Source organism: Phoenix dactylifera, unplaced genomic scaffold (genome assembly GCF_009389715.1).
Source record: "Phoenix dactylifera cultivar Barhee BC4 unplaced genomic scaffold, palm_55x_up_171113_PBpolish2nd_filt_p 000189F, whole genome shotgun sequence".
Lineage (NCBI taxonomy): Eukaryota > Viridiplantae > Streptophyta > Magnoliopsida > Arecales > Arecaceae > Phoenix > Phoenix dactylifera.
Window position 1 is genome coordinate 614,200 of NW_024067716.1, and position 10,212 is coordinate 624,411.

A 10,212-nucleotide genomic window follows, 5' to 3' on the forward strand; every position below is an offset into this window, starting at 1 on the left:
CCGCCTCGGGTCGGCTGTGGAGGCTCCCGCCTCGGGGCCACTCGTCCCGGCCGATGTGGAAGCACCGGCCGACCTCGTCTTCTTCCGAGGCTGGGGAATAGCTCCCCCGGCCTCGGCCTCTCGCCTCTTCAGGCGGGAGAAGAGGGACACGTTGCTGGTCGGCATGTGAGGGATATCTGAAATCAAAAATTTTCCAAGTGTTAGACCAATGTAAGCGAAAAGAAAAGGCAGACAAGAAGGTAATGCAACTGCTCTTACCCTCGGGGCGCGCCGAGCTCAGACCCACGCTCGCCAGGGCGTCCTCCCGTAGGAGCTCGGTCAGGTCGTACCCCTTTCCGAGAGCCCGCAGAGAGTCCAGGACCCTCAGCTCCCTTCCCGAGGGCTCGGATAGCTTGTTGAGGGTCTTCAACCGAGGGTGCCCCCACCTCGGGTTGAACCCCCACGGCGCCTCGGACGCGAGGAAGAAAAACTTCCCCTTCCACTCATGAATAGAGGAAGGGGCCCCATGAAAGAGTGACATACCGCCCCGAAAGGCGAAGTATAGCCACTCTGCGTCCGCCGGGTTCTTCTTTAATAAGAAACACCGACGGAAGACGCTCACGGTGATCGGGATCCCATGCCCGAGACACAGGGAGAGGAACCCGACGATAGTTCTCCACGAGTTCGGAGCAAGCTGTGCTGGGACGAGTTGGTACTCGGCCAGCAAGTTGTTCACGAACTCGTGAACAGGGAACCGAAGGCCAGCCCAGAGGGTCTCGCGGTGAACCGCGATCCGACCTGGGGGCGGCCGCGTCACCTTATCTTCCGGCCCCGCAGTTTCGAGGCGAAACCCGGGCTAGAAGAAAAATCGGGAGCGGATTAACTCCAACTCCTCCCCCGACAGACTTGATCCCACCTCCTCAGGACCGAGACCCATTTTACAGAAGAATGAAACTAGATTGAAAACTGAGGAGGGAAAAGGAAGAGGAACCCTAGCAGTTACAGGGTAGGAACCTACGGGACATCGCCGGAAATCGCTCCGGGCACCGACGGCAAGATTTGGTCAGGGGGTAGAGCAAGGTGGGAGACGGCGAAAATGGAAAATGCAAAGCAACCAAATGGAACTCTTAGGGCAGACTCGTGGGGTTTATATAGACCCCCCTGACGGCCCCGATCGATAGGGTCGGTTCCCATCCCCCGACTGGATTGCGCCACGTGTCGACCTCGGAGGCCGAGGCACCGCATTCACTCCGAATCAATAAATCGGGTACGAAATCGAAACGCCGTCCCATCGGATCTCGGGGCCTCATCATGGGTCCGCATGATCAAATCGCCTCGGAGAACGAGCGGACATCACCCTCGCTCCCCTCATTTAATAAGGCTCTGGGACACGTGGAGCCCCGATATAGCCTCCACCTCACTAGATCTATGATCCACTAACACGAGACCGGAAACGCCCGACCTCAGGTCATGCCGCGTGTCCGTTTTGAAGCGCGAAACGGCATGCTCATTGATGAGCGGGGAGCCTCGACCACAAGATCGAGGCGCCGCCTCGTCGAGCTCGAGGACCCTCATCATGGGTCCGCCGCACGAAGTGATCACGGAGATCCGAGAGGCGCCACCCCCGCTACAGCTGCTTCGGAAAACGTAAGGATACAAGCCCCATCATTAGTTCGCTGAATAAAGCAACCTCGAAGCGCCCAAGGGCGCGGGTCCCGTCATAAAGGCGCCGAGAAGCGCAAGGGCGCGGACGAGATTCCCCCCCAACTTTAACGATAGTTTTTACTTCCCACGTCCGAGCCTGCAGACCGCTCGAACTCGGAAGTCGGGGGGTAGTGTTGGGGGAATAAGATTTTTCCCCCAGTGACACAAATGCCCCTAAGAAGTCGTACAATCGCCGACCCTGGACGGCCGAAGTCGGCGTCCGACCTCGGAGCGCCCGACCTCAAGACATCCGACCTCGGAACCTCCGACCTAGGAAAACCCTGATGCTCAAGGTCTACCCTTGTCAGCCACCTACTACGGCCATACCCCTCTGAGGTCCGGCCGAGGACCATACTCTGCCGCTCCCCCGGCATTTATTGCGCATGGCCACTGTAAACCTCCAGTTCACTCAACAATTAATGCGGATCTCCGGCTTACTCCACAATTAATGCGGATCTCCGGCTTACTCCACAATTAATGCGGATCTCCGGCTTACTCCACAATTAATGGGGATTTCCGGCTTACTCCACAATTAATGCGCATGGCTCCTGTCATCTACGGGCTCTCAGCTCTCCACGGCAAGCTAGCCCAGTAAAGTCCAATCGACTATGATAATCGACTATGATAAGTCTCTGATCTCGGCCTTACCTCCGACACCAATGCAATAATTCGCCTGGTAGCGTGCTAGTTCGGGTCGTACGACGCCCTTATCGCCGACATCAGCGCAATGATTCGCCTGCTCGTGCGCCGACCTGAACCACATGCCGAGCCGTACTATGGCCTCGCCCCGTTACATCACAGGTAAACCGACCCCCGCTTATAAAAGGGAGCCTTGGCTTCTCAGGTGGCTGGTTGGAGGAAAAAGTTACGCACTCCACAAAACACTGTTTCTCTTCTTCTGTCCACACTGTTTGCCCTCCTTTCTGACTTGAGCGTCGGAGGGCCGGCGCCGGAAAACCCGGCCACCGGTTTGTCTGCAGGCACCCAGACGGAGGACGCACCCGCCAACGGATCACCGGCCCGCCGGGAGGACCTGCTGCCCCCTCTCTCCGACCCAAGATCGCCCCCGGGTCCAATTTCCAGCAACAGAAATATTTTTTAAAAAAATTTAAATCTTTTAATATAAATAATTTAAAATTTTCAAGACTTCGGGGTACTATTCATGCATGGACTTCCGGGAACCTTAATGTCTTTTCTCTACTAGATGCCATTAAAAGGAAAAAAAAAAAAAAAACTTGGGTTCTATATATAGGCACCCCACTCTCAGTTCTCCGGACTCCCCACCCTTCTCTCACATATCTTAAAAAGGAGAATTCTCTCCATTCATGGAGGTTCCTGCTCTTCTCTCGTCATTGGCAATTTTAGTATTGATTTCAACGCCATGGCACCCCCAACCAGTGGAGTCCTCTGCGCATAGCAGCATCACCGACTTGTATGCTCTCCTTGCCTTCAAGGACCATGCGTCTGATCCTTACGGCATCTTGGCTAGAAGCTGGAACACTACGACCTCCTTCTGCAGCTGGACTGGAGTCTCCTGTAGCCGCCGTCGCCAGAGAGTGACCGCCCTGGTGCTCAGTGACTTCCCTCTCCAAGGTACCATCGCTCCCCATCTTGCTAACCTCTCATTCATCTCGCGTCTCATCCTCAAAAACACCAGTCTCGTCGGCCCCATCCCGGATGCTCTTGGACGACTGCACCGCCTCCGATTTCTTGCCCTAGACGGGAATCATCTTACAGGAGGGATCCCCGTCAGCTTGAGCAACCTCACGAAACTCGACTATCTTGATCTTTCACTAAACAACCTCACCGGAGGAATTCCTCCAAACTTTGCCCGGCTGACTGCTCTACAGCAGCTGGTTCTTGAAAACAACAGCCTGAGCGGCCCGATCCCACACTCCCTGGCCAACAACGCGTCCATGCTCAACGTCCTTCTCCTAGGCAATAACGACCTCTCAGGCCCCATTCCTGAGGGCGTCGGCTACCTGCCCCAACTTCAGACCCTCGTCCTTGAGAATAACCAGCTATCCGGTCCCATACCCCCGAGCATCCTCAATATGTCTCTCCTGCAGGCCCTTTTCCTTGAGCAGAACAGCCTATCAGGGCCCATTGCTGGAGTCGGAAATCAGAGCTTCAGGCTACCTCAGCTTCGCGGAACCTCCCTCTCAATTAATCAGCTCACCGGGCCCATTCCGTCCAGTTTCGCCACATGCACACATCTTAACATGCTGTCACTGTCGGCCAATCAATTGACCGGACCGGTTCCGGCGGAACTGGCAACCTTGTCAGAGCTCGAGTATTTATATTTGGGTAGCAATTACCTCACGGGAACGTTCCCGGGTGCCCTGAGCAACCTCACAAAGCTGAGTGAACTTGACCTGGTCAACAACAGCCTGCACGGGGAAATTCCAGTGGACATTGGCCAATTTTCCGAGCTCCATCTCCTGAGTTTGTCGGGGAATCGCCTGAGTGGTGCAATCCCTGATTCTTTGGGCAACGCCTCCATGCTCACTGCGGTAGACCTGTCATATAATGCCCTGATTGGGATGGTTCCCGCTACGGTTGGGAACTTAGCGGCCCTACAGTTTTTCAACTTAGAGAGGAACGGGTTGGGCGGAGGGCTCGACTTCCTTTCTTCTTTGTCCAACTGCAGGAGCCTAGAGAATCTGGTTATTTCCAAAAATGGGTTTGATGGAAATCTTCCTGAATCCATAGGGAACCTCTCGACACATCTTCTAGAATTTGTAGCTTACACCAACCAGATCAAGGGAAGGATACCTTCTGGGTTGAGCAATTTAAGCAGCCTCATCTCTTTGGACCTGTCTGATAACCGGATGACGGGAGCCATTCCCCCATCAATCATGAACATGGAGAAACTACAGATGCTGGATCTTTCCTATAATAGGATCGGAGGCTCCATCCCGCAACAGCTTGATGGATTAAGGAGTTTATTCATGCTTCATCTCGATGAGAACATATTTTCGGGCTCGATACCTGACTGTATTGGAAACATGACTCGGCTGCGATCCTTGACACTCTCCATCAATTTGCTGTCATCAGCCATACCTTCAAGCATTTGGCACCTAAGTGATATTTTGGAACTTAATTTTTCCTATAATTCTTTGGAAGGCTTCCTACCAATAGATGTGGGAAGCCTACATGCTATCGCTAAATTGGACCTCTCTGCTAACCGAATGTATGGTAAGCTCCCGGAAACTTTGGGTGGTCTCATGACACTAGCTTATCTGGATCTATCACACAACTCATTCCAGGGTCCAATTCCACAATCCCTTGGTCAGTTGATCAGTATACAGTCATTGAATCTGTCATCCAATTCTTTCTCCGGTGCCATTCCCAAATCCTTGGCCAACCTCACATTGCTTCACAACTTGAACCTCTCATTTAATAGGCTAGAAGGTCAGGTTCCAGAAGGTGGTGTCTTCTCCAATCTCACAATCCAATCTTTGATGGGAAACGCTGCGTTATGCGGGGCAACACTACTAGGAATGTCAGCTTGCTCCCATAATGATGGTGGTGTCTCTCATTCGAGATTGACAAGGCGGATACTGATATATGCCCTTCCTATTATTGCATCTATGATGCTGGTGGTTGCCTGCGTCTACTTACTGATAACTAAGCTCAAGAGAAGAAGGAAGAAAACCGCAGTTCCAGCTGACGGGGTACAAGTGCCTGACAATAGGTTGATTTCCTACCATGAACTCAGCCGTGCTACCAACAATTTCAGTGAGGCCAACCTTCTGGGATCCGGGAGCTTCGGGTCAGTGTTCAAGGGACAACTAGAAGATGGGTCACTTGTAGCTATAAAAGTTCTAAACTTGCAAACTGAAGGAGCCTCTGAAAGTTTTCACGCAGAATGCCGAGCATTGCGCATGGCTCGGCACCGGAACCTTGTCAAGATACTCAACGCCACTTCTAACTTGGACTTCAAGGCTTTGGTTCTCCAGTACATGCCCAATGGCAGCCTCGAGAGATGGCTGTACTCCTACAATTATTTCTTGAGCCTTATTCAGAGAATAAATATTGTGCTAGATGTGGCGATGGCACTGGAGTACCTCCACCACCACCACATGGAGGTCGTGCTACACTGCGATCTGAAGCCAAGCAATGTATTGCTGGATGAAGACATGGTGGCTCATGTTTCTGACTTTGGCATCGCCAAGCTGCTTCATGGCATTAGCAGGTCCATAGCATCTGCGACTGCACCTGGGACAATTGGCTATATGGCTCCAGGTACACAAATTTCTAACCACAATTCTAGCAATGTACCGGCCTTCCAACAATAAAACGTTCCTAAGCCATAACAAAAACACCTTTCAGCTATAGTTGCTTCATCGACCAGCTTGGGACCAAAAAAAGACCTTATGACTAACATTCATTTTTGGATGCGTGTATTGTTTGACAGAGTATGGATTAAATGGAAAAGTGTCAAGAAGGAGCGACGTTTATAGCTATGGGATACTATTGCTAGAAACCTTTACAAGAAAGAAGCCCACTGATCCCATGTTTGCTGGGGAGTTGAGCTTAAGACAATGGGTGAATCAAGCATTTCCTTCCGCAGTGTTGAATGTTGTGGATGACAACCTTTTGAGAGATGCCGCAGGTTGTAGCGCTGGCCATACCTTTTCCAATGAAAGGCTAATGGAAGGCTTGAGCAGAAAGCATGCATGTCTTTCATCTGTTCTGGAGTTGGGTTTACTATGCTCCAAAGAATTGCCCAAAGAGAGAGTATTGATGGAAGACGTTGTTGTTAGATTAAGGAAGATCAAGAAGGAGTACTCGTCAAATTTATCTGGTGATTGAAGCCAATAAAGGCTTTGGCCAAACGAAGCATATTGGTGCAACTTTGTTGCAACCTTCTTTTACATATCTAAGGATGTCAGGGCGTCTTGGTTCTTGAATAATGTACTGGCTCCTTGCTGCACTAATTATTTCATTGAGTGACAGATGGAGACGTTGAGATTAGCTTGTATCTAAATATATAATAATGAGCATATATGTCCTTCCGTTTCTTCTTTCAACCATGGCTTAAAAAATAGGCATTTTACACGAAAAATCATTTCTAATAACACGGTTCCCCCTCCACTTTTGTAACCTATGTAAACATCCGAGTGGACCTCTAAGTAAATGGCCCGGACTGATGCGATTTCAGAGCATCAAATAAGGAAGAGAATAATTAATCACTCATTGGAGGATCTCGTGGCTAGATTCCTGTAGACTCTCGTTCTCCTTTCTATATAAACCAGACTAGAGAACCCTAACAAAAAGATCTTTCACCTTGCTCATAGCTTATAGCTCGTAATCTTTAACTCTCCTTTCTTCCTCAAAATTCTATTCCACTAAAGCTCTACCAAACTTAGGAATTGGAGGGTCCTGGCTGGATGAGTTTAGGCAAACCATAATTGTCTTTCTGTTCATTGGTCAGATCCTAATCTGTGTAGACTAACCTTACCTGAACCGGCCAATCACCAACACCAGCACCACGAACTCCATCAAATTAGATTTTGGGCGGCAATAATTGCATTTATTTCTTTGGAAATGATGTCTATATTTACATTATATTGCATGCTATAAGCTTGATCCCATTAGAAACATATATGTACTTACTAGGTTATTAGCTCACCATATTTTATTGTTCTTTCCAGATATGGAAGAATAGCATGGACGGGATTATAGGACTAAGAGCAGAAGAGTTAGAACCTAGGAATTTTTCTGTTTTGAAAAAAAATGTTATGCATTGACATATGATCAAATTTGAAGATAATAGCTATTGGATTTGTTTTGCCTACGAAAGTTCTAATATTTAAAATTTTCTGAGTGTTTTAGTTTTACCACTGCCTGATGTTATGCAGTATTCATCTGAAAAATATAATATCTCAGGCAAGTCTTGCATATTATATGGGCTAAATCCTGTAGGATATATGGGCGTCTATCATTTGCCTGCGCACGCAAGCAAGATGGGGCATAACGTAAAAAGAAGGCATCCAATTTGCCTGAAAAACTAGAAATAAAGAGGCATAATTTAAGATCTTAAGAAAATATAACTTCCGAGGAAATTTGGTTACATTTTGCAGAGCTGTCACATGTAGCCTCGAATCAAAGTACTAAAATCTATAAAATAATCGACCATATCATGTTGTTTTCCTAATCGTAAAATTTAAGCTAGCAGCAGAGATGGGTTGGAAAAGATTCTTCTAGAAAATTTCCACGACGTCGGTGCAAAGCAATCGATTGACATCTTGACTAGTCCGGTGCAGAGTGAGGCATGGTTGGTGTCGTGAGGCTCAATATTTTCACATTGGAAAGACTCATTCCAGAGCCTGGGCATATGAGGCTGGTGTCTTCAAATCCTGCAGACGTATTTTGGGTGAAAAACAAAGCTAGGAAGGGGTCTGAGCGGTGCATGCGGCGCGCGTACGGTCCCCAGAACTGGACAATATCTGACAGGGGAGCCCTATATTCCCCTCTCATGTGGCCCCCACATGGGCATGGGTACCTCACGTGCCTCGTGCAGGCGGGGGCATGACATTTGGTATCAGAGCCGAGGACGACTTTTGTCCGATAGTGGGAAGGGTGTGAGGCCCAAAAGTTCTACATCGGAAAGACTCGTTCCAGAGCCTAAACATATGAGACGGATGTCTCCAAATCCTACAGACGCGTATTGGGTGAAAAACAAAACCGGAGAGGGGTCTGAGCGGTGCGTGCGGCACGCGTGTAGGCCCCAAAACTAGACAATATATGGCAGGGGAGCCCCATGTTCCCCCTTATATATGTGGCCCCCACATGGGCACTAGATGCCTCACGTGCCCTGCACAGGCGGAGGCATAACAGGTGTGCTCCTTTCATGCTGGTTTCCACTTACTTTGCTTTAGGTCCTATTTAGCAGAGCTTTTGGTGGGTCAAAAAGTACTTTCTGATCCTCCAAAAATACTTTTGAATGGAATAGAGATATTTGGTAAAACAAAATGAAAATCTATTTTTGCTTTGCTAGAAAGTTAAAACAGCTACTTGGGAGAAACTCCAAAATGGAGCTTCTTCTAAAAAGCACATTTAGCATGCGTCGAAAAGCTATTTTGTTTTATAAAATTTTTCCTTTTTGAAACAAAATACCCATGATAAAATATGATAATTATAGAAAATGTCCCTTTCTATTATATAAATTTGCAAGAGTCCCAACAAAGAAAATAAAAAATCCAAAAATTAATTTCTAAAAATATTATATTAATAAAATATTAATATATTATGATAATAATTATAATATTTTATATCTTTATTATTGTATTATACTATAAATATAATATAATATGATATTATATCATAATACATTGATATGTTATGTTAGATAATATCAAATTATATTATATTATTGTGCTATAGTATACAATATTATATTACTTTATTATAATAATATTATATTACATTACAGTAATATTATACTATATCATATATTTATATATTAATATATATTATATTTTATTTTGTTCTCTTGTATAGTACTATGGAATATCTTTTATGGTCATTTTATCATACCAAAAGTACTTTCTTATTTTTTTTTGCCAAACACATTAACATTTCACAACACTTTAGAAATGTAGTTACCAAACAGTAAATAGCTTTTTAAAAAAACTTTACTCCCAAAAAGATTGAGATAGTGATGGCGGACCACTGCAGGAGGAAGAGGAAAAGAGAAAAAGAGGAAGAAGAAGGAAAAGAGGAGGAAGAAGAGGTTATAGAGACGTAGGAAGAAGAGGTTTTAAAAATGCAAGAAGAAGAGAAAAGGAGGAAGAAGAAGGAGGCTAGGATTTTTTATTCAATCATCAATTCTCAATTCATGAGCAGGGTGGCCTTTATATAGGCCTTACATCATGAATTGACCAAGTCAAACAATTAACAACTGACCAAACTTGGATCATTCAATTAATTGACTAAGTTAATTAATTGATTACATACCAAATTAAACTTTACTAACATTAGACCATTAAACCAATTAATCACACATAAAATTGGATCTTTATAATTAGGTCTTACATTGATCAATTGATCCAATTACTTGACTCAATAATCAAACTGACTCCAAAATAATAGAAACACAACTAAATTGACTCAAACAAAAGCAACTAATAAGGTAATAAAAGAAACATGATGCAGACTCGAATGGACCCAATCCAGAATCTGACTCAATCTGGTGGCTCAAGAGCATCTCCCAGCCACAATGATGCCAATCTCTGATGCGAACGCGAGCGACTGGCTTTGAAGGCACAATCATCGGAAGGCTGGGCTCTGATGTCCCTATCAACTCCTTCCAAGTGGAAAAAACTCGACCCCGTCGGGTGTAGGTCTGGCAGGCTGTTGTACTGCTCTAGGAGATCAGAGTCAAGGTGCTGCAACTCGGCTCTAGAAATCGTCACGTCAGACTTTGGTCGGCCTTTCCACCGAACAAGGTAACATTAGTATCCACCGTTCTTGGTTGACATAACCTGCTCATTTAATATATATTCTTTTTGTTCTCTGCGT

The 10,212-nt window shown here is 46.5% G+C and overlaps 1 protein-coding gene across 1 annotated transcript; it reads left to right on the forward strand.

Moving 5' to 3' along the window:
* Window positions 1–2,970: 2,970 nt before the first annotated feature.
* Window positions 2,971–6,719, forward strand: LOC103721267 (LRR receptor-like serine/threonine-protein kinase EFR). The gene is made up of 2 exons (XM_017846216.3): window positions 2,971–5,931; window positions 6,104–6,719. The coding sequence occupies exons 1-2, from the start codon at window positions 3,009–3,011 to the stop codon at window positions 6,499–6,501; spliced, it is 3,321 nt and encodes a 1,106-aa protein (XP_017701705.2). The 5' UTR covers window positions 2,971–3,008; the 3' UTR covers window positions 6,502–6,719.
* Window positions 6,720–10,212: the final 3,493 nt, after the last annotated feature.

Excerpts from the sequence above, each read along its gene's own strand:
- LOC103721267 (XM_017846216.3), top strand. The coding sequence starts at position 3,009 with ATGGAGGTTCCTGCTCTTCTCTCGTCATTGGCAATTTTAGTATTGATT. Across the intron at positions 5,932-6,103 it reads AATTGGCTATATGGCTCCAG|AGTATGGATTAAATGGAAAA; the intron begins GTACACAAATTT and ends ATTGTTTGACAG.